This window comes from Diceros bicornis, chromosome 17 (assembly GCF_020826845.1).
Source record: "Diceros bicornis minor isolate mBicDic1 chromosome 17, mDicBic1.mat.cur, whole genome shotgun sequence".
In the NCBI taxonomy this organism is placed as follows: domain Eukaryota; kingdom Metazoa; phylum Chordata; class Mammalia; order Perissodactyla; family Rhinocerotidae; genus Diceros; species Diceros bicornis.
In genome coordinates, this window is record NC_080756.1 from 55,306,997 (window position 1) to 55,331,406 (window position 24,410).

At 50.8% G+C, this 24,410-nt stretch overlaps 1 protein-coding gene across 2 annotated transcripts; it reads left to right on the forward strand.

Annotated features, from left to right (window-relative positions):
• The first annotated feature begins 26 nt into the window (after positions 1-26).
• On the forward strand, positions 27-23,406 carry SCNN1A (sodium channel epithelial 1 subunit alpha). Of its 2 annotated transcripts, XM_058558985.1 has the most exons (13): positions 465-591; positions 770-1,130; positions 10,502-10,769; positions 11,641-11,834; positions 15,540-15,643; positions 15,979-16,142; positions 16,605-16,703; positions 16,929-17,046; positions 19,642-19,720; positions 19,851-19,908; positions 20,060-20,115; positions 20,257-20,332; positions 20,705-23,406. In XM_058558985.1, exons 2-13 carry the CDS (start codon positions 775-777, stop codon positions 21,083-21,085), a joined length of 1,953 nt encoding a protein of 650 aa, XP_058414968.1. In that variant the 5' UTR covers positions 465-591; positions 770-774; the 3' UTR covers positions 21,086-23,406. The 2 variants fall into 2 exon arrangements, with proteins under 2 accessions (XP_058414967.1, XP_058414968.1); XM_058558984.1 differs by having other exon boundaries at positions 27-1,130.
• The last annotated feature ends 1,004 nt before the right edge of the window (positions 23,407-24,410 follow it).

A 24,410-nucleotide genomic window follows, 5' to 3' on the forward strand; every position in this document is an offset into this window, starting at 1 on the left:
GGCTTCAGCTGCTTCCATCCCCGGCTGGCGGGCGGCCGGGCTCCCTGGCCCGGACGCTGCACCTGTCAGGTGAGGGGGAGGAGAGGCCCGGCTGCCAGATTCAACTGGAAAAGAACCAGTCCCAGTCCAGCCACACCTGGGAGTGGGGAGCAGGAGGCAGCCCAGACCTCCTGGAGCCCTGCAGTCCTGGGACAGAGAGCGAGTCCGGACACAGCCCGAGGCCAGGGCCAGAGACAGGAGGAGAGAGCCCAGACTGAGAGGGGTAAAGGTGGGGAGGAAGAGGAAGAGAGGCAGGATCAGAGAGCCTGGCACACAGAGAGGAGACACAAAAGGAAGAACAGATCCCAGAAAGAGACCCAAAGAGATGCAGAAGGCAGAGAGAGAGAGAGGGAGAGGCAGAGACTAAGACACGGAGATCCTGGAGGAAGAGACCCAAAGAAAGAGACTGACCAAACAGGGCAGAGACTGACTGCTGTGGAGACAGAAAGGGAGGTGCTAGGAGGGAACCCAAAAGTAGCCTTATCAGGGAAGCAGAGGAGAGGTCACTCCAGGGAAGCCCAGCTCCAGCTCTTCTGGCCCCAACTCCAGCAGGTCAGCTGGCCTCTGGGAAGGTGGAGGGAGGGAGGAGTGGGAGAAAGTGGGCTCAGGGTGGGATGCGGGCATGGCCAGGAGCAGCCTCACTCTGGGTTCAAGATGACGATGGAGGAGGGCAACCCCACGGAGAGCCAAGAACTCAGCCCTGACCCTCAACCTCCACAACACCCCCAAGGACTCATGAAGGGAGACAAGCATGAGGAGCAGGGGCTGGGCTCTGAACCCACGGCCCCCCAGCAGCCCACAGAGGAGGAGGAGGCCCTGATTGAGTTCCACCGCTCCTACCGAGAGCTCTTTGAGTTCTTCTGCAACCACACCACCATCCATGGCGCCATCCGCCTGGTATGCTCCCAGCACAACCGCATGAAGACGGCCTTCTGGGCTGTGCTCTGGCTCTGCACCTTCGGCATGATGTACTGGCAGTTCGGCCTGCTGTTCGGAGAGTACTTCAGCTACCCCGTCAGCCTCAACATCAACCTCAACTCGGACAAGCTCGTCTTCCCTGCAGTTACCGTCTGCACCCTCAATCCCTACAGGTCAGTTGGTCCCTCCGTCACTTCCTGGGTGCCCAGAAGGGTAGTATGGAGGGTTCAGAGGTGCCCACTGGGCAGGCAGACCTCAGACCCAGGGGTAGGAGGCGACAATCCTGTCCGCAGGCAGACCTCCCTTTGGGCAAGATAGGGGGCCCCCACTCAATGGACTGGCGGCTCTGCCCAGTGGAACCTTCCTAGTGCTGTGGTTGTTGAACCAGCAAGCCCCTTCTTCCTCCCTCCCATCCCCCCCCCAAATCCCTCCACAAGTGGAAGAGAGTGCTGATGAGGTCAAGATGCTGATAACTCCACAAGGGCAGGGTAGAGATCATCCCCATCTCTTCCCTGGAGCAAGAGGAGAGCAAAGAACAGGCCTCCTCCGCCTCAAGGGAAGAGCCTGGTGGAAAGTTGAGGCCACTGAAGGGGCTGTGGCAGTGGGTGGTGGCAGGGGAATTAGTTTTGGAGAAAGCAAAGTCGGGGGTGGTGGCAAAGCAGTCCATGAGCCTTGAAGCTGGAGGTGGAGAGTTACAGAGCCAGAGGAGAACAGGACAGAATAGAAAGCAGCCCTTGTCAAGCTGTTTCCCCAAAGAGCCAGGTGACCCCTGCTGGGCTGCACAGCTCACCTGTCCAGGTGCCTGACTTAAGTGCTTGGGTGTGTCCTGAAGTTTTGGGTTTCATCACTGCTCTCTGCCAATTTTTGGTCCGGAAGCCAGAGGGAGTGGTAACTGTGGAGAGGAAAGGAGGTCAGGGCTGGGTGTTTATATATACCTTTTCTGTGTTCCCTTAGTCAGGCAATACCGTGGGAACACCTGTGGCCCGCCAGACACGATGCTAGGCACCTGGCAAATGGGCTCATTAATAATTCATACAGTATCTATGGGAGGCCAAGTACTTGGCTGGGTATTGAAAGATAAAGTCAGATGGAAGAGATAGGCATGTAAACAAGTAACTGCAGCACGCTGTGGTAAGTATCATAAAAGTCATGTGAGTTACAGTCTCTGCCCTCAAGGAGTGTAAGATTTATGAGCACATGTGTGTGTGATTGCATGAGTGTGTATGAGCAAACATATGGGGTATGTGTGAGAAGAGGGATGACTGGGTTGGTCATATATTGGGGGTGGAGGCCCCCATTCTGTCTGTCGTGTCCAGAGGTGCGTCATGGACTAATAAGGGTTGGGAGGTCCTGTCCTGCTGAGAAAAACTGCCAGCCCATCTCATGGATTAGTCTCCATACGATGCCCGGGGCAAGGGGCCCTTTACTCAGAAGGTGCTTCATGCACCAGACTCTGCTAAGTACCCTGCAGCATCTCCCTTGATCCTCCCAACCATCCTCCAAGGCAGGTACTATTATTATCCCTATTTGGCACTTGAGGAAACTGAGGCAGAGAGAGACAGGTCACAAGGTCACAGAGATAGTGACTAGCTGTGACTCATCCTCTGTTTGCCTGATCCCAAACTCCTGCCTCTTCTTAAAACCCAAGACGTGGGGCGTGGAATCAATGGAGTTTCCAGTCAGATGTTTACATCTCATTTCTGGGTTCTTGTCCATTCCTCTCCTTGGCCTCCTTTCTCTTCCCCTGGTGCCCTCGGGCTTTGTTCCTCTTCTTCCTGACCTCCCATCCCTGCAGCTCCCAGGCCCTAATATTTCCCCCACCTCCCCCCACCCTCACCTCCTCGGGCCATGGTGGAGGGGAGGGACACTGGGCTCACCAGCCAGCAGGGAGGGAGGGACAACAGGCAGTATAGTAGGCTGTCAATAAATATTTGCGGTTGAAAGATGTGAGTGGGAGATGGAGAGGGCAGGGGGCAACCTGTTGAGGCCTGTGTGTTTTCTAAGGTTCTGCTGGGTGCAGGGCCCTGGACAGTCCAGGAAAAAGCCCTGGGGAATGGAAACCAGAGGCCCTGCCTCCAGGGGCCTGCAGGTGGGGAGACAGGTGTCCACTCAGAAAGAATCCCTCCTGAATGGAGGGCTGTGCAGGACTCACTGAGGGGAGCACCTGAAGGGAGGTGAGTCCGGGAAGCCTCCCCGAGCAGGGGAAGGATGCTGAGCACCTACTGTGTGCTTGAGCCTGTGCTGGGTGCTTTATACGCAAGATCTCATTGAATCCCGACAAGTCTAGGAGGTGGGCATTATTATTATTTCCGTTTTGCAGATGAGGACATGGAGGTGAAATAATTTGAGCAAGGTCACACAGCAAGTAATAAAAAAAAAACAACAATAGTAGCCAACACTTACATAGTACTTAATATGTGCCAAACATAAGTTAAATTTTTATATTAAATTATTTAATCCTCACAGCAGAACTCTGAAGTAGATACCAGTGTTACTTTCATTTTATAGATGAGGAAAGTGAGGCCCAGGGAGGTTAAGTAACTTGCCCAAGTTCACACAGGTAGCAGCTGGTGAATCTGGGATTCACCCCCCACCTTGGAGCCAGGGTACCCCAGATTAGCAGCCGAGTCACAAACAAAGTGTGTTTGATTTCAAAGTGTGTTCTCCCATTGCACTTTAAAGGAGGGGCCAGGCAAAGGCATCCAGGGTTGCAGGGGGGAGGGGTTGGGGTGGGGGATGGGGGGTTGGGGTGGGGGTGGTGGGAGGCCATGGGAATAGCAGCAGTAAGAGGAGGGGTACTTGTCAGGGTGCAGGAGGGAGGCTTCCAGGGTTGTTGGTTCCTGTTCCAGGAGAGAGGCAAGGGTGGCTGGACAGGTTAATGCGGCCTGGCGGGTGGTGACCTGAGTGTGAATCACGGGGGGCCAGCTGCTGGCTGGCAGCAGGTGCAGGAGGCAGAGGGCGATGAGTGACTCCTACAGGGGAAGCAGTGGGGAGGTGGAAATCAGCAGACAGATAGAGGAGCTGGCAAGATAACTGGAATGAGGTGGTCAGACCAAGGACGCCTGCCTGCTGGCAGCTGGGCCCGGCCAGCAGAGGGGGAGGAAGAAGAAGGAGGTGTTGGGTTCCAGGCTGCTTTGTAACTTCCAGGAGAAGAGACAAGGGTTGGAGGAAGATGGGCACGGATGTTAGCCCAGGGCCAGTCTTCCTCAGCAAAAAAAAAGAGGAGGATAGGCATGGATGTTAGCTCAGGGCTGATCTTCCTCACAAAAAAAAAAAAAAAAGAAGGTACAAGGGCTGAAGACCTTCCACACTAAGCAAGGGAGTGCTATGAATCCAGTGTGAAGGGTCAGCCACCGCAGTCCCTTTCTTTCTGGTCAACAAAGGGTTTTTCTTTCACCCAAGGGAGAGGGCCAGTCACATCCACATCCACAGAAAACAGAGCCGGAAAAGAATATACTTTTCATCCAATCCCAGGAGGGATCTAGGCTGGATCTGAGGAAGAACTTGGGTTCTTAAACAACAAAGGAGGTCATGGAATCTTCCTTCCCAGAGGTGGCAGAGCGGGGAGCACTGCAGCAGTAGGGTGAAGGAGAGGGGCAATTCCCCAGAGAGAGAGGCTGCATGGAGGAAGGGGGGCTCTCAGCCAGGCTGTTTGTCCCTAACCCTGGTGGGGAGACCCTGTGCTCCCTGCAGGATCTGGACACTAGGCCTGGCAGGGACAGAGAGCCCGCACTCTTAGAGCTGACCCCTACCCCCCACGCAGTGATGGACTCTTTCTTGTGTCAGGAACCTCACTACCTCTGTGGCAGCTGTTGTTGGAAAGGTCTTCCTTAGGGAAAGCTGCAGTTTACCTCATCATAACCTCTACCCTTTGGTCCTGGTTCTGTCTCTTTGAAGCAACTCTAAAGACATCTCCTTCTTGACCCAACGGCCTTCAGTCCAGGTGCGCCCTATGACAGCAGTAACTGCCTTGCTGCTTGCAAAGTCCACTCTCACATTCTGATCTCATAACAAGCTTGTTAGATAAGGAGTCAGATGAGAAAACAGAGGCTCTGGGAACCTAAAGGCTTTGCAGAGGTCACCCAGCTGTTAAGTGGAGGAGTCAGAGCTGCAGTCTGGTCATAGGCTCCACTCTTGTTAAGACCACAAAGTCACATGGTAGATAAGGGGCAGGCAGTGCTCCTGTGTCTCCTTAGCTTTTTCTTCTCCAATAATAGTCGTAATAACAGTAACGATAATGAGAACAACAGCAGCAGTTGTACAGCACCTACATTGCCAGGTATTTTTCTCACTACTTTTCATATATTCACTCATTTAATCCTCCTAACAACCCTAGTACTATTAACACTCCCATTCGACAGGTGACGGAGCAGAGGCACAGAGAAGATAAGTACCTTCTCTAAGGCTAACATCTAAAAAGTGGCAAGGCTAGGAGGTGAGCCTGGAGAGCTGATTAGAGTGGTTCCTGTCACTTTTCCTTAGATGAGATGGTTTAGAACTCTTACCACCTTGGCTCTCTGTCCTCTGAACACTCATTGCTGTATGAACATCTGTTGCTCTTAAAATATCACAGCCAGGACTGAATTCCACATGTGATCTGAGAGCTTGGAACCTACTCTAGAGGGGCTGACTCTGTCCTCGGGGGGGCTCACAGGTGAGAGGCTGCTGGCAGGGCCCCTGCCTATGAACACATCGTGGGGCAGGCTGAGCTCATAGGGCCACATGTGGAGGGACTACACTGGGGCTGTGTGTTCATAGCCCCCTGGGAGACAGGTTGGAGGTGCTGAGAGTGGAGGAGAACAGAGCTGAAGAGGGTCCAAAGCAAAGGAAGTCAAGGCTTCTAGGTGGTCCCTGGAAGAAGGAGGGAGCAGGGTAGGTCCCCCGATGCACACTGGCAGGGGAAGAAGCTGGTGAGTTTCCAGCTCTGCCTAGTACTTCCAGAATGCTGATTGAGAATGCTCTACTAGGGGTCTCCAGGTGGGTGGGGTGGGGGCCTGCGCAAATCCCATGCTACCTGCCTGGTGAGCATGGGCTCTTCTGTGAGAGGAGGCAAGGGGAAAGAGGGAGGGAGGATAAGGAGACACAGACTGGAAGAGAGCAGACGTGTCAGCCTCCAAATCTCCCAGTGTCCCTGCCCCTGACAGTCTGTCCTGAACAGAGAAGAGGGGCTGGAGGGGAGATGGCCAGTTTTGGGGAAAGGAGATTTTGCTGCCCAATCTTGAGTGCTTCCAAGCCCAGAGGCAGAAGTAGTGGAGAAAGCAGGGGCCACGGAGTCAGACAGGTCTGGGTTTAGATCTTGGCTCCAGTACTTTCTAGCTGAGTGACGTTGCAGGAGTTGCCTAAGGGATAGGCCTCAGTTTCCTCAACTGTGAAATGGAGATAGTAATGCCCGCCCGATTGAATTGTGCAAGGGTTCACCCACCCACCAGTGTAGGGCTGCCTGCCAGAGAAGATGGGAGTGAAGGTAGTGACCATGATCTGGGTAGGAGGTCAAGGTTAGAAGGGCTAGACTGTCTTGCTGAAGCCCCTGCTGGCGTTTTTTTATCCCTTCTCCAGCCCTGGTCTCCTCTTGCCAGGGCCCTCCTGCTTGCAAAACAAGATCTGTTGTCATTAGTGGGGTTACCCAGTGGTCAATTCTTGTAGCTCTAGGTGTCAACTGAAAGGGAGGGAGAGATTTCTTTTCTGAAGGGGTAATATGGGAATACTTCCTGCCTTAAGCCAAAAAAAGGGAGAGAAACAGACCTTGGGGAGTGAGGACATTCTGTATGGAGCCTGGCCTCTTCTGGAGGCCTTGTCACAGGTAGGAGGTAGAGGGGGTGGTCATCAGAGGCCTCTCTGGAAGAGGCAGGAGGGAGTTGAATGAGAGGAGAGCCACTGAGGGGAGAGCCTGACCTAGGGACAGCCTGGGACCCAATAGGGAAGAGTGATGTGGCTAGAGAAACATAGACAGCTTGGAGCCGGTGATGAGAATGAGGGAGGGGTAGGAGGCAGAGGAGGGGCACAGAGGGACTTGAGACAGCTTGGGGGTGGTGGTGGAAAGGGAGGCCCAGCCTAGTGTGGTGGCTCATGTTGTGGAAATACTCCAGACAAGTTGGGGGACCTGGATTCTTCCTTTGTGACCGTGAGAAAGACACTTCAGTCTCCTGGGCTTCAGGCTCCTGTCTGTGTCTTCCTGATATTCGATGACCTCTTCACTTTGTGTCACTCAGTGTTTTCTCATTTAACCCTCTATGAGCTTCATGCAGTAGGCAGATCTAGTGTAATGCCCATTTTTCAGACGAGGAAACTGAGGGGAAGATTCAGAAAGGTTGGATTGTTTACCAACATTACACAGCTAGAAAGTGTGCTGCCGATTCGGGCTCTGGTGCTCTTTCTGGGGCACTTCGACCTAAAACAGCTGGAGCTTGCAGGGACAGAATGGAGGGTAGTGTGATGGTTAGACTGCTTTCTGACTCATTTCCTGGCCATGTGACCTTGAGCAAGTCACCATGCCTCAGGTTTTTCACCTGTATTTCACCTGTAAAAGCGTTACCTACCAGTGGCTAACAGCTGAATTACACTGAGGATTAAGTTAAATAACGCACCTTCTAATACCACAGTGCCAGGCTCATACTAAGTGCTCAGGTAACACTAGCTATTATTGTCATTCTTTTAATGACCAATAACAAACAAGTCTCGTGGAATGTCACACACACCTTCAACCTGAGCTCCATTTCTCCTGTGAGGGGATGAGGGCCAGCTGGAGCTGATTTGATGCCCATGGCCCAGCCAGCTAGCCTTTCTGGAGGCAGATAGAAATGGAGCCGAGTGCAGGAGGGCTGTGAGAATGTGGACTGGACAGTGGTTAACGTAGCTGCACTTTACAACCCCGGGAGGCTCTCGTAAAAACAACCTTGCTTGGGCCCCACTCCAGACCCGCTAAACCTGAATCTCTCCAGTGAGGCCCTGCACTGGTATTTGACTTTTTCTTTAATTGAGGTATAATTTACATACAATAAAATACACAAATCTTAGGTGCTTCTTGAGGTTTGACAATTGAGATACGGAACATTTCCATCACCTGGTGTCCCTCTGTAGTCAATTCCTCTCCCTCTCCCACTCTCACTTTCTGACTTCCATCACCATCAATGAGATTTGTCTGTGCTTTGACTTCATGTAAATGGAATCATACAATATGAATTTTCTTGTATGTGTGTCTGGCTTATTTTACTCAACTTAATGTTTCTGAAATTCTTCCATGTTTTTTGCCTATATCAGTCCCCCCTTTTTTTTTTTTTTGTGAGGAGGACCAGCCCTGAGCTAACATCCGATGCCCATCCTCCTCTTTTTTTGCTGAGGAAGACTGGCCCTGGGCTAATACCCGTGCCCATCTTCCTCCACGTTATAAGGGACGCCGCCACAGCATGGCCTGACAAGCGGTGTGTTGTTCCGCGCCCAGGATGCAAACCAGCGAACCCTGGCTGCCACAGCAGAGTGCGCACTTAACCGCTTGCGCCACCGGGCCGGCCCCTATATCAGTCCCTTTTTATTGCTGAGTGGTATTGATGGACATTTGGGTTGCTTCCAGCTTTTTGGCTATTACGAATATAACTACTATGAACATTCATGTACAAGTCTTTATGTTTTCATTGCTCTTCGGTAAATAGTTAGGAGTGGAATTGGGTAAAACATCCAGGAGTAAAATTGCTGGGTCATAAGGTAGATGTATATTAACTTTATAAGAAATTACTAAATGATCCTTCAAATCCGTTATGCCATTTTAGGCTCCCACCAGCAGCAATTCTAGTTGCTCCACATTTTCACCAACATTTGATGTTGTTGGTCTTTTAGTATTAGCCTAATGGACGTTAAATGGTACCTCATTATGGTTTAAATTTGCATTTCCCAGCGGACTAATTATGTTGAGCAGCTTTTCATGTGTTTGGTGACCATTTGTTTATTTTTTGGGTTCATTTTTAAAACAAATTTTTTTATTGTTGATTTGTAAGAGGTCTTTGTATTTCAGAATTTCTTCCTTAGATATTTTTTAGTCCAAGAAATTTTGCCTACCCCAAGGTCATGAAGGTATCTTTATGTTTTCTTCTAGAGTCTTTATGGTTCTGAATTTTATATTTAGGGCTATGATCCGTTTTGACTTGATTTTTGTGCATGGGCTAAGGTAGAGGTTGAGGTTCATTTCTTTTTTTCCATACAGTATCCAGTTGTTCCAGCACCATCTGTTAAAAAAAATTATTTTCCTCATTGAATTGAATTGGTGCTTTGGTCAAAAATCAGTTGACCATATATGTGTGAGTTTATTTCTGCACTCTTCCTGTTCCATTGATCTATTGTCTATCCTGACGTAAGCACTACACTGTTTTGGTCACTGTGGCTTTATAGTAAATCTTAAAGTCATGTAGAGTAAGTACTCCAATTTTGCTTTTCTTTTCCAAAGTTGTTTTGGCCATCCTCGATTCTTTGCATTTCCATATCAATCTTAGAATCAGCCTATCAATTCATCAAAAATGTCTGCTGAAATTTCGATAGAGATTGTATTTAATCTAAAGATCAAATTGGGAGATATCTTAAATATATCGAGTTTGCAATCCATGAACATATGTAATTCTCCTTTTATTTTGGTCTTTGATTTGTTTTAGCAGGATTTTCAGCGTAGAGGTTTTGCACATCTTTCATTAGATTTATTCCTAGTATTTCATGTTGCTTATGCTATTTAATATGGTGTTTTGTGATTTAATCTTCCAGTTTTTTGTTGCTAGTATGTAGAACTACAATTAATTTTTGTATATTGGTTTTGTATCCTGCAACCTTGTTTTATTTATTAGTTCTAGGTGTTTGTTTTGTTTTGGTAGATGCTACCCTTAAGGCCCTTTGCTCTGGACTTCCCTAATAGGCCCTGTATTGAGAAGAAGGAATGTGACGATTTATACTGGGCAGTGTTTAACTTACATTGTTGGGCCCCACCCGAAACATTAAAACTGAGTCTTTTGGTGGGAGGATTGAGGGGGCAGGGGAGTGTCCAGCCTCGGGTATTTTTAAAGTTCCTCGGGAGATTCTAGAAGTGCAGTTGAGAACCCCTGATTTAGAAGGTGCCGGGTGGCAGACAGGCCCAAAGTCCACCCCTGCCTGAGGGGGTCAGGAAGGGATGACCTGCGTCGCGGGGGCCGTGGAGTGTCCGGGCCCAGGCCGAGGCCACCCCCTCCTGCCTTGGGAAAGGGCAGACAAGTTCCGGGTTCCCTCCTAGGCCAGGGCGAGTGGGAGGAAAGAGCGCCTCACAGACAGGCGCCTCCCGCCTCTCCCTTACATAAACAGGCGGCAATAAATGCTGTCACCGCCGGGCTCACTGTCGCCTCCACTTCCCCCGCGGACACACCTGTCTACACCCCTCTCTCCCCCAGATAGCCCACGAGACACCACAGCTATTCCCCGCAGGCTTCTCCGGATGAACCGACCTCCCCGGTTACGGACGAGGAAACTGAGGCCCAGAGGGGCCAGGGATTCCCGCTAGGCCCCCCTAGTCCGACCCTATTCCCATCGCCCCTCCCAGGTACTCGAAAATTAAAGATGAACTGGAGGAACTGGACCGCATCACAGAGCAGACGCTCTACGACCTGTACAAATACAACTCCTCCAACACCCTCGTGGAACATCCCCGCGGCCGTCGCGACCTCAGGGAGACCCTGCCGCACCCCCTGCAGCGCCTGCGGGGCCCGGCCCCGCCTCAAGAAGCCCGCAGAGCCCGCAGCGCGGCCTCCAGCGTGCGGGACAACAACCCCCAAGTCAACAGGAAGGACTGGAAGATCGGCTTCCAACTGGTAAGGCCCCGCCCCGGCCCGAGGGCCCCGCCCCGCCCCCTCGCCCCGCCCCCTCGCCCCGCCCACTCTCGGGACTCCGCTCTCTTTCCGGACCCGCCTCTGCTGCCTAGCGATAGGAGGCGGGACCTCGTCGGCTTGCTGGCTAAATAAATAAATTAATTAATTAAATAAATGAATTGTGAACAATAAGATTGAACAACATCTCTTTGTGCTTCAGCTTGTGGGGTCTCCCTGCTGGGGGCCCCCGTGGGAGCGTGTAAGCGGCGGGAAGTCACATCTGTCGTGGGAAATGCACCTTTCTGAATTCCAGTCCCCACTGCTGGGACGCAGTCGGGGTCCTGCAGTGTGATGGGGAACTGAGGCTCTGCTGGCCTAAGACAGAGAATAAGGAGACACTAAAGGGGAAACTTGAAAAAATTGTTTTAAGGTTTAATTTTTTTAAAACTTAAATAAAAGGGAGAGTAAGAGGAAGTGGGAGAGAAGAGAGGGAAGAAGAAACGCCGTCTTTAGTGAGAGTGGGCCATGCTCAGGAGACCGGAGTTCCCGTCTCAGCTCTCTTGCTGGGAGGAACCTTCATCCCTCAGTCTTCCCGACAGTGAAAAGGGGAGAAGAATCCTTGCTCCACGCTCCTGAAGAGGCTGTAAAATGACATGCAGTGCGTGCACCTCCTCCCTGGCCTGCTGCTCCCTTAATCCCATGCTCTCCTCGGGGCTTCTCTTTCTCTCTGCCTTCTGTCCTTCCCGGCTCCTGGCTCCTCACCAGTCTATCAGTCCTCAGGACCCCAGACCACTCATTCCTTGACCTTGACCCCACCCCGCTGCCTTGACCTCCTCTGCTGCCAGCCCTCTGATGCTCTGTTCTCTGTGTCCAGTGCAACCAGAACAAATCGGACTGCTTCTACCAGACATACTCATCAGGGGTGGATGCAGTGAGGGAGTGGTACCGCTTCCACTACATCAACATTCTTTCGCGACTGCCTGCGGACACCTCTCTATCCCTAGAGGAGGACGAAGTGGACAACTTCATCTTCGCCTGCCGCTTCAATCAAGTCTCCTGCAACCAGGCGTGAGTCCATCCTGCCTGGCGTGTGCTCCCCACGGCTCTCCTTCCCTGGGTCAGCCTGAGGCCCAGCGTGGGTGGCACCCAGGAAATCCTTGTTCACTAAATAAATGCCCGTGGGGAGGAGGGGGCAGCATTGACCTCAGGTCCAAACCTCAGCCCCAGGAATCACCCTTCAGGACTTCTGCTGCTCCCTGAGGGGCTGGGTCTGAATGAGGCAGCTTGGTATGAGAAACCAAGGGCTAGAAGGATGGTTTTCTGTCTTTCAAAGGCCTCTTTCTCACTAGCATCAAACTCAAAAGTGCCTGGAAGACCATCTGGTCCCATACTCCCCTTTCTCAGATGAGGTGGGCAGTAGTGGTGTGGTGGAAACAGCATGGACTGAGTGAGATACTAAACCTGAGTTCCTGCTCTGGCTCTATTACTTCCTGGCCACATGACCCTGGGCATTTCACATCACTCTCCAGGGACTGTTTGTAAAACGGTGAAAAAATGAGATTCATTCAATGTTCATTCAACAAATATTTTTGACTGTCTGGGCTATGTGCCAGTCACTGTTCTAGGCATGTGGAATACCTCAAAAAGGAAAATATATATAATCCTTGCCCTGTTGGCACTTTTACTCCAGTGATAAAGAAGATGATTACACCCATCTCCAAGTGCATGAGATAACAAATGGGAGGGTACTTGGTAAACCGCCATGAATGATGGGTCTCTTGTACTCAGTGACCTGCTCTATGCCACCAGACCAGCCCTAGCTAAGGATTCTTCCCACTCTACCGCACTGCCCGCTAGGCATTCTTTGTGTCACGACTCCTGTCATAATGTCATTGCAAAGAGGTCATAGCAGCTTGCAGCTCTCTGAGGGCTGGGAGAGACTAGGAGTGAGGGAGGTTCCCTCTGTAGCCCTGGCCCCTCCTACCCCTGCCTTCCTCTCCCTACTCCTGCTCCTCGATTTTCAGGCGCTGTCTGCCTGCTTCTGCCTGGCTGAGGAAGGGTGCTGAGGCAGCGTCTCTACTCTGCAGGGAGCCCTTCCCTCCCGTGTCGCTGCAGACTGGTGTCAGGGCCTTGTGTCCCCTGCTTCTGCGCCACCCCTCACCTGGCACACACACTTTGCCTGGCACACAATTTGGTTCCTGTCTCTAGTCTTCGTGTTTGAGGACAGCAGCCACCAGCCGGGAAGAGAGACAGTACCTGCACTGGAGCCGCGGTCAGCCCACATCTGCCACCGAGTCTAAATGTCACTTCCCACCGTCCTCTCACTCTGCCTGCCTCTTGTCCTACCTCCCCATCAACGGAAAGTCCATCAGCTCAGTCTTGCCGCTTGGGTCACTTCCTTAGCTCAGAGCCTCATCATTTCTCTCCTGGGTTATTCTAACCCACCTGCACCACGTGTTTTCTGTCTCTAAATCCTCCCCTCGTTCTGCAGCCACAGGAAGCTTCAGACTTCACTGTTCTTACTCCACTTCACTGCATGTAACTGTTCCAGTTAGTCCTGTTTAATGTCCCCCAGTGTCTCTCCCGGCCTGCAGAATCAAGTCAACGCTCTTTGTCTTGACTTCCTCACCTCTCTCCTCCCCCATGGCCAACACTGTTTCTCCTTCTCTCTGTAATCTGTTCTTCAATAACAGCTTTATTGAGATATAATTCACATACCATAAAATTCATTCTTTTAATATATACAGTTCAGTAGTTTTTAGTGTATTCACAGAATTGTGCAAGTTACCACTATCTAATTTTAGAACATTGTCCTCACCCCCAAAAGAAGCCCTGTATCCATTAGCAGTCGCTCCCTCTTCCCTCCCCTCCTCCAAGCCCTGGGAACCACTAATCTACTTCTGTCTCTATGGATTGCTTATTGTGGACATTTCATATAAATAGAATCATACAATATGCGGTCTTTTGTGTCTGGCTTCTCTCACCCAGCATGTTTTCAAGGTTCGTCCATATTGCAGCATGTATCAGTCAAACTACATTCCTTTTATGGCTGAATAATATTCCATTGTATGGATATGCCACATTTTACTTACCTGTTCCTCAGTTGATGGACATTTGGGTTGTTTCTACTTTTTGGCTATTGTGAATAATGCTGCTATCAACATTCCTGTACAAGTTTCTGAATGGATGTATGTTTTCATTTCTCTTAGGTATGTACCTAGGAATGGGATTGCCGGGTCATATAGTAATTCTATATTTATCATTTTGAGGAACCACCAGACTGTTTTCCAAGTGGCTGCACCATTTTACATTCCCCACAGCAGTGTATGAGGGGTGCAGATTCTCTACATCCTCCACTTGTTATTGTCTGTCTTTCTGACTTGAGCCATCTTGATGAATCCCTATAATCTTAATAGTAAATTTATATAGCTCTTACTAAGTGCTAAGCACTGTTCTAAGTGTAATTTATCCTCATAACTCCCCTGTGAAGTAAGTACCAATATTATCCCCACTTTACAGATGAGGAAACTGCAGTACAGCGAGATTAAGTAACGTGGTTGGTCCCCCAGCTAATACTTGTTAGAGCTAGGATCCAGATAGAAGTAGTTTAGCTCTGGAGTCTGTGCTCTTAACCACCATGTTATACCGCTTCTCTTATAGTCTCATAATATGCTTAATGTATATCTCTTTGTATGTGTTTTTGCAAAATGTGTACGTAATGTGTACATAGTGTTGTGTTATATATCTCATTTCACCTTTTACTTTTTTTACTAAGCTCTATGTTTGTAAGACTCATCCCTGTCACTCCATCGAATCCATTGATTCCACCTGCTGTAAACAGCCCATGGTGTGCATCCCCCACATTGCCCCTGTGCCCTCTCCCGCTGAGCAGGGCTCACAGGCCGCTCAGGACTGGCCTCTGCTCCCTTCCGTAGCCTCTTCTTCCATCTCTCCCTGAAAGCAGCCTCTGCTCTGGAAATGCTGGCTTCCTAGCACTTCCCAGAATGTGCACCAGTATTTCACACTCTGCCTCTGTTTGTCAAGGCCAGTGGAGTCTTCCAGTTCATCTAGTTCCAATCTCCTCATTTTACAGATGAAGAGAATAAGCTTAGAAAAAATGACTTGCTCAAGGCCATACAATCAGAACCCCGCTCATTCCTGCCCTGGGATCTGATCTTCTTCCCCTCAGCTCCACGTTCTCACTGGTCTCACTCCCTCCTCTACTCTGTTCCCTTCCATTTCTCCATTTCATTCATTCAACAGATATTTATTAGCTATCTCCTACATGCCAAGAACTATGCGGTTAACCCAGAGATGATACAGAGATGAGTGAGATGTGGCTCCTTTCCTCGAGGAGATCACAATCCAAATGGGGAACTAAGATTTAGACGTGTAAGAAGCTAGGGACACTGCAAGAGTTTTCATAATGCAACATAGTGACACGAAAGAGGTTACAAGGCCAGTGAGGTCAGGTGCCCTGGTGGGAGGAGCCTGGGCTAGAAGGTAGATGACTTGGGCTTGAGTCCAGAGTTCATTATCACTGTGTGACCTCGGGCAGCTACTTGACCTCTCTGAGCCCCAGCTTCCTCTTCTGTGATGTGGGGATGATGCCCTCACAGGCTGTTGGTTGGAGTGACTGAAGTGGCATGGGTGAAGCTCCCAGTGCTGTGTCAGCACATAGCAGATGATCAGGAAACAAGCGTGCTGACAGTCTCACTGTCCCTGACCCCTACACTTTCCTCTCTCACTCTATTCTCTCTCTCTCCTGGATAGGAATTACTCTCACTTCCACCACCCGATGTATGGGAACTGCTACACTTTCAATGACAAGAACAACTCCAACCTCTGGATGTCTTCTATGCCTGGGATCAACAACGGTGAGCAACTCCTCATTCCCTCAGTCCTCAACCTCTGCCTCAGCCCTTCCCACAGCCCTGCACCCACATCCTAGAGACGCTGTGTGCTCTGGGCCTCACCACAACATGCCCACCTCTGTCCTGGGAGGAGTCCTCTCTGTTCTTTCTCCCCCATGGGCACCGCATTGTCCGTTCCAGGCGTGATGGGATCCTTCCTGCCTGCCCTCAGAATCCAGCTCATCTGTGCAATTCCTGGCCTTGCTCCCCTTGCAGCATTAGAGACTAGGCAGGGTGGGAGGGAGGGTTTCCATCCCCTAACGCTTCTCCAAGACCTTTCCCCTACTCTACTCCCCCAGGTCTGTCCCTGACGCTGCGCACAGAGCAGAATGACTTCATCCCCCTGCTGTCCACAGTGACTGGGGCCAGGGTAATGGTCCACGGGCAGGATGAGCCTGCCTTTATGGATGATGGCGGCTTTAACTTGCGGCCTGGTGTGGAGACCTCCATCAGCATGAGGAAGGCAAGGACACTGCCTGAGGGAGGAGAGCCCCAGATTGCAGAGGGGCAGGGAGAGGGCATGGGAGGTGGACTTGACAGCCAGAAGACTGTGGAGGGAGGTCATGCAGACTGGGCTTTGAGCACGCGGATGACTTGAGGAGCAGAAATCGGGGGCGGGGGGCTGGCAGAGGGGCATCAGGAAGTAGGGACCTGAAGAGTGGACCTTGGGTGACAGTGCTGAGAAGAGGTTCAAGACATGCTTAGGAGTCCAGGGGATGCCTGGGGCCCAGTGTCCTTGAAAGTAGCACAGGGATGGGTGTTTGGGCCACTGGGGGCATGTTTTGAAATGGTGAGGCAGACAGGAGAGGCTGGCAGGGTAGGAGATACAACCTGGGACTGAAAGAAGACAGAGGATTCAGGAAGAGGTCTGGGCCACTTGCTCTGACCTCTGACCTCTGACTTCTTGGCGTGTGTGGGTTCACAGGAAGCCCTGGACAGACTTGGGGGCAACTATGGTGACTGCACCAAGAATGGCAGCGACATCCCTGTACAGAACCTTTACCAGTCCAAGTATACACAGCAGGTGAGGCCAGCCGGTTTCTATGGCAGCCATCTCCCAGGCCTACACTGTTGGTCAGTCAAAGCTGGAGGGCGTGTGAGTGTGTGTGTGTGTGGGGGGAGGACCAGTGGAAAGAGGGATGGAGGCTCAGGGCAGAGAATTGTTTGTCCTTCCCTTACCTGACTCTTCTGGGCTGTGTGGGGGAGGGCAGGCCTGAACCCCCTTCCCCTTCACTCTCCTCTCCTCCAGGTGTGCATTCACTCCTGCTTCCAGGAGAGCATGATCAAGGAGTGTGGCTGTGCCTACATCTTCTATCCGCGGCCCCCGGGTGTGGAGTTCTGTGACTACAGGAAGCATAATTCCTGGGGTGAGACTCCAGGGAGTCCCGGGCCTGCCCCATCTGACCCCAGGACTTTCCCAGAGCCCTCTCCTCTCAGCACCCCGTCTGTGGGGCGGCTTCTGGCTCCCGCTGGCCCTGACTAACTCTCCCTCTCTCTCATTTTCCAGTCCTCGGACTTGCCTCTCTCGGTTTCCTTTCACTCTCTGTCTCTCTCCTCCATCTCTGTTCCTCCATCAGAGCTTCTCTCTCTCTCTGTTTTGGCCTCTGTGTGTCTGTAAAGGAATGGCCTCATTTAAAAATAACTTCGGCAGGAGGAAGGAAGAGCACGTGAGGAAAACCTCCCGTGCTCTACAGTCTGCCTGCTGAGGTTTCAGTGCACGCTCTGTATTAGCCTCTGGTCTTGCTCCTCAGGGCCCGGTGAGCACAAGACAGCTCGCTGGGTGCAGGAAGAAGATATGAGAAGTTATATGCATCTATCTCATTCCCTGACATCTTCCATTTTATGTGTTTTATAATGTACATATGTATCAATTCATTAGTAGCTCATATGTAATTTATAAACCAAATATATATATGAGAGTTGTTTAAGAATTTTTTACCTACAGGAGGGCACAATCAAAAAAGTTTGGAGAGCACTGGATTCACTTCCTTATCCTGGTCTGGAAGCGACAAATCCCTTTTCCTTGTCACAATGGCTGAGTCATTCAGCAGGGAAGCTGTGTACGAGGAAGCTGAGAGAGAGAGAAAATCCCAAGCTAGAGATTAGAGAATGTGGGGCTGGCGTTCCTGGTGCGCATCCTCTGATCTGGCGCATCTGACCAGGCCCCCGGGCTCCTCCTCCCGGGCTCCCCCAGGCCCAGCGTGCCCAGAGGAGGTGGGCACGGGCTACTGCTGGAGGAGATGAGCCTTCACGCCTCTCAGGGGATATGGCAGGGGCACTGCGGGCCCCAGAGTTTAGTGTCTGCCGGTCTTGGCTCTGTCTGTGATCTTTTCTGCCTCCTTTCTTCCCTGGGTCTGCTCCTCACAGCTCTCTCCCCTGCCTGTGCTTTGCAATCGTGGCCTCCCGGTTCCTGTCTCGCTGACCTTAGAAGATCATAGCGCATCAGAGCTGGAGGGAAACTCAGAGGCCATGTGGCCTCACCTTCTCCTTTCTCAGATGAGCAAGCCGAGGCCCAGAGGGAAGACGTGACGTCCCAGGACATGCACAGCCGGGTCGCCCGGCCCGCTGCTTCCCCTGCTCCCAAACAATGATTGCTAAGTGGTGCTGAGTTTGAAGATTGGTGACGGAAAAATAACAATGCTGATTCCTGAGAAGCTGTGAGGATGAGGGAGAGGAACTAAGACAAAAAACACAGTCTGCAGTTTCCTGAGGACTGCTTACTCCCCAGAGAAAAGCGTCCAGCTGCTTCCCATTCTTCCTAATTAAAGATCCCCAGCCCTGGTAGATGGAGGAATTTGGGTCAGAAACAGAGAAGGACTTCCGGACTGGGTGACTAAAAGTAGCAAGAATGACAAAATAACCTTAGAATTTGGGAAATAGGGGAGAGGGGGGATCCATAATTCTTTTTTTTTTTTTCTGGTAACAGCTTTGTTGAGATAATTCATATCCCATATAATTCACCCATTTAAAGTGTGCAATTCAATTTTAATATAGTTTTAGTTTTTAATCTAGTCACAGAGTTGTGCAACAATTGCCACAATTTTAGGATATTTTGATCACTCCAAAAAGAAATTTTGTACCCATTAGTACTACCCATTCCCTGCACCCATGGGCCCTATCCCTTCTCCATCTCCCTAACTGACCCTGGCAACCACTAATCTACTTTCTGTCTGTATAGCTTTGCCTATTCTGGACATTTCATATGAATGGAATCATACAATATGTGGTCCTTTGCGACTGGCTTCTTTTATTTAGCATGATAATGTTAAGGTTCATCCACCTTGTAGCATGTATCAGTACTTCACTCCTTATTATGGCTGAATAATATTCCATTGTACAGCTATACCACATTTTGTTAATACATTCATCAGTTGATGGACATTTGGGTTGTTTCCACTTTTAGGCTATTGTGAATAATGCTTCTGTTACATTTGTGTGAACATATGTTTTCAGTTCTCTTGAGTATATACCTAGGAGTGGCATTGCTGGGTCATATGGTAACTTGATGTTTAACATTTTGACAAACTGCCAGACTATTTTCCAAAGTGACTGTACCATTTTACATTCCCAGCAGCAATGTATGAGGGTACCAGTTTTCTCCACATCCTCACTAACACTTATTATTGTCTTTTTTTATTATAGCCATCCTAGTGGGTGTGAAGTGGTATCTCATTGTGGTTTAATCTCTTTATTCTTACACAACAATTGTTCCCATTTTTCTTTTTGATTTTAAAATTTTTGTCCATATCCTACACATCTTTACATAGGAGTATCCTGTTTTACTTTATTTTCCTCACTTAGCTTAATTTCTTAAATATTTCTTGGTGCTGGCACTCAGGAGGCATCTCTAATGCTACATAATACTCTTGGGTGGGTGCCCAGGGATCTTGGGAGACCTCTTGGGTGTGGGGTGGAGAAGGTTGAAGTGCCCTAGGGAAACGGGCACCTCTCTGCACCCACAGGCTACTGTTACTATAAGCTCCAGGATGCCTTCTCCTCAGACCGCCTGGGCTGTTTCACCAAGTGCCGGAAGCCATGCATGTGAGTGTCCCCTTCCCCTGGGGCGCAGGTTGGGCAACTGGCTGCTTGGCTGGTAGAATATGGGATACTCAGCTAAGCCTTTGAGTGGGAGAGCCCCACCCCATCACTGAACACCTTTCCCCATCCCCAGTGTGACCAGCTACCAGCTCTCTGCCGGTTATTCACGATGGCCCTCAGTCACATCCCAGGTAAAGTGGGGGAGGGATGGGGGATGTATGTGCGTGGCAAGTGTGTGTGTGTGTGTGTGTAATGCTGTGGTCTTCTCTGGGTGTATGTGTATGGGTGTGTAAGCCTGAAGACTATGAGGGTGACCCCATTGACACCCCTGTTCTTTCCCAGGACTGGATCTTCCGGATGCTCTCCCTACAGAACAATTACACCATCAACAACAAAAGGTCAGTCCCGGGAAAGGAATCCTTGGGAGGGAAAAGGAACTGGAGAGTGGAATTGCTGCAGTTGTTTGGAGGAGGGTGTTTGAGAGGGTCCCAGAAGTTAATCGTCTGCCATTTCTTCCCGCCCTCTCCCTTACTCCAAAGAAATGGAGTTGCCAAACTCAACATCTTCTTCGAGGAGCTAAACTACAAAACCAGTTCTGAGTCTCCCTCTGTCACGGTATGTCCTGCCTCACTGAGCCTGTGATCCTCTTGGGGGTCTTAGGGGGGTGGCTGTCAGAGAAAATAAGGGGTTGCCTCTGTGGGGCCGGAAGGGTCTGGGCCTTGATGATAGGGGACCAGAGAAAGGGGAGGAGGCCGGGGTGAGGTTGGAGGGTTGGAAGAAGGGGAGCTCTGCTGAGGGATGATGTCTCTGGGGGCAGTGGGAGGGAAGGGTGTGCCAGATGGGTATGCCTTGGACAGAAGGAGTCCAGGGGGCCACCAAGAGGCTGAGAGGGGTGAGTGAGGGCCTCAGGTAAGGAGGGATGGGGCATCCCTGCTGGAGCCCACCTAGGGCCCTCTGCAGTGGTCAGTGTGCCTCTCTCCCTTACAGATGGTCACCCTTCTGTCCAACCTGGGCAGCCAGTGGAGCCTGTGGTTCGGCTCCTCGGTGCTGTCGGTGGTGGAGATGGCCGAGCTCATCTTTGACCTCCTGGTCATCACATGCCTCATGCTGCTCCGGAGGTTCCGAAGCCGATACTGGTCTCCAGGCCGAGGGCGCAGGGGTGCCCAGGAGGTGGCCTCCACTCCAGCTTCCTCCCTCCCCTCCCATTTCTGCCCATACCCTGCATCCCCCTCCTCATCCCCACCAGGCCCTGCTGCCTCCCCGGCCTTGACAGCCCCTCCACCTGCCTATGCCACCCTGAGCCCCTGCCCATCTCGTTCCGGCTCGGTGGGGGCCAGCTCCACTGCCTGTACTCCCAGGGAGCCCTGAGGGGGAAGGAGAATGTCCGCCTGGAAGGCAGGCGCTTCCCCTGTGGGAGGCGACCAGCCTTGACAGGATTAAAGAATGTCTTGGGCTTCCTCTCATAGCTGCCCAACTGCCTTTGGTCTGGGGGAGGGAAGCAGGATGATGAGGGGCCACATGTTCTCCCTGCCTGGAGAACAGGGGCCAAGGAAGCTGCCCAGAATTGACCTGGCTCCTGCCCTGTAGCCCCTGGTCCTGCCTCTAGAACACTCTGGTTTCCCCTCCCAAGTGCAGACAAGAAAAGTCTCCTTTTCCCTTGGATCAGCCAAGCCAAACTTGGACCTTTGACAAGGAACTTTCCTAGGAAACAACTGATGATTAGAACAAAACAAACAAGGGCAGACAAAGGCACGCGCAGGTCTCCTACCCAGAGAGGACTGAAGCCAGCCCCACACTGGCCTGGCCACACTGCTTTCCAGTGACACAGACATATGCTCCTTTTCTTGAACTTGGGTGGGGAACCCCACCCGAAAGCCCCCCTGGTTAGTTCTTGGGCAGTTCTCCCTCCCTGACACCCCAGGGCAGGGGCTGGAGCAGAGCAATGTAGTAAAGGCTTGGCCATTCCCGGTCGGCCCCAGGACTCTTCTAGCCTCATCTACCCCATGCCCGCACAGAGCCACACCCCAGTGCCTCTCCCCTGTGTCTTTCATTCTTCTGCATATTTGCTCAAACTATTTCCTCAGCTGGAAGTTTCCCCTACCATCTGCTGGAGAACTCCTATGCATCCCTTAGAACCCTGATCAGACACCACTACTCCTTTGAAAGCTTCTGCCCCATCCTGTCTTCTCCGGAATTGATCACTCCCTTCTCCTCTGGGCTCATGTAGCACACCATAACATCTACTGGAGTGTTGATGTTGCATTACACTTTCTTGTTCATTTGTGTCTGCCTCCTCAACTAGACTGTGAGCTCCTTGTAGTCAGGGACTGAGTCTTGTTCATTTATGTATCCTCAGGGTCTAGCCCAGTGTCCCGCTTGGAGCAAGTAGGCCGGTATTCAATAAATGTTTTTTGCATAAAGAATGTCTGGAGACCTGCATGAGGGCACAGTGAAGGGGGTAGGGAGTGGACACAAGTTCCTAGGTCACTGCCCAAGTTCCTGGGAGGTCTCAGGGTGGGGGGAGTGGAGAGACTCCCATACCCCTAGGCTTCACTATGGAGGTGAGCATTCTTCAGGGGCCTTAGGAGAGACAGACTGTCCTGCTAGCTCCTCCATGGGCGTGGCTGAGCATCTCCTATGGACCCATCACCATGTTAGGGTGGGAGGGCGAAGACATGGTGCCGTTCTGCCCCCAGGAGACCTACCAGGCAGTGCTTGGGATGACTTGCCCCCGTCCACTGTCTGAACTTCCTTTTCCTTCCCAACTTTAGTTACCGTCATCAGTAATCCTCCTCTTCAGTCGCTGAGTACCACTCACCACCCAGCTGCAACATAATGTCCTCATCTGCCCACCTCCCCATCTACTGCCCGGTAGTGGTGGAGGAGAATGAGACCCGGGCCAGACAGAGTCTGAGGTTCTTCTGGAACCTCAAAGCCTCATATATTCTCATTCTTGCATCATCACAGAGAGAGCAGCAGCAAGACTCCTCCCAGCTTTCAGTAAAGGAGAAATTGAGGGATGTCTGAGTGGAATCCCTGTTTCTTCTCCCACTCCACTATCAGACATGGAACCCAGAAGTTACTCTTCCTCATCGTCTTTGGGGACCCACGCCCTGCTGCCTTGGTCTTACTCCCCTCAATTATAATCTGCCTGTCCGGAGGAGCCAAGCGAATCTTGGGGAGAGAGGAGGAGATGGTGAAGGGAATGGGGAGGTAGAAAAGGGTGTGATCAGGAACTGACGTGATGACTTCTTACTTCCCTTTCCTGGACTCCAGCTGATGAGGGGAAAACAGTGGTGTCACAACAGGCTCCTCTGTCAGAGCCCCCAGGTTCAGCCTGCCCTTGTCTGCTCTTGGCCACAGCCTAAACTCGGTCTTGCCCACCTCATCCCCAGCTCCCTCTCCTCTGGTGGGGTGGGCAGGACCTGTGGACAGAGCTGGATCTATTATGGATGACAGCAGTCAGCTACACCACCCTTCCGCCCCCTCCCTCCCTCTGCCCCCAACCCATGCTGGAGTTTCTCCTGGCTTGCTGCATTCCCACCTTCTTTCCATCCCTTATCTATGCGTTACCCTGGAGGTTTTTTTTTTTTAAGCTTTAAAAATAGTTTAATTCCTCCTTCACAAACACACGAGCCTCCTGACCATTATGTAAGGCACCACAAATTAAATAAAAACTTATGTTAGAATATATTTGTCTTACATGATTCAAGATAAAGTGGGTTTTAGAAGCAAACGGATGCCACTTAGGGGGCTTGGGAGGGGATTAGGGGAGGTATCAGGATTGGGGGGGGGTCACGCGTTTTTCTACAGTGTTTATTGAAATAGGCAGTAATCAGCACAGTGTACATCATATGAGCAGTCATGCAAAATTAGCACATCCAGGAGAGGTTGTGCTGTGTCTCATAGTTTCTCTCTGGGGTTATCAGAGTTAAATATTATTCTTCCTAGATAAGAAAGGGTTTACATTGTCTCCTTTTCCTCATGGGGGTTAGCAGGAGAACCCAGGTGTCCTTCTAGGACCCACCTTGTCTCCCTGTGACACATGGAGTCGGAATGACAGCCAGGGCTAGGGCCCACGTCACCCCAACTTGGAGTTCAGTGCCCTTTTGATCGCTCTCTGCTGCTGTGGGGTGTGGTGACATGCGAGGGGGAGAGGGATGTCCCTGCTGTCTGAAGCTCTTTTCTCCTCGTCCTTTGCTCCACAGCCCTAACAGCCAGTTCCATCGTCCCCTAGCTTGCCACTCTTCTAGTTCTCCATCTCTCCATTCTCATCCTCACCATATGACTTCTTCCCCTAGAGGGATTCATGTTCTTGTTCTCACCTCCTCCATGAGACTAGTTAGCTTTTCATCTTTCTAGATCTACCCACCTCTCATCATCTTTTCTTGTTTTTAAACAAAACTTTATTGAACAATTTAATACCACATTTCTCAAAACTTTAAACTTACTGAGTAAATAAGCATTTATCCTAAACAACGAAAGAAATTCTCCTTTTGTGCCAGACTATCTATGTGTAATGGCTTTGACAGTTGGCACACACTATTAAAAATCCCTTATAACATTAAAAATAGGACATTGGAAGTTATTATTAATTCGAACTATTAATATTGCTACCACTTATTGAATGCTTAATATGTGGCAAATACTTGCTAAACATTTTACATGCATTTAATCATCAATGCATAGGATG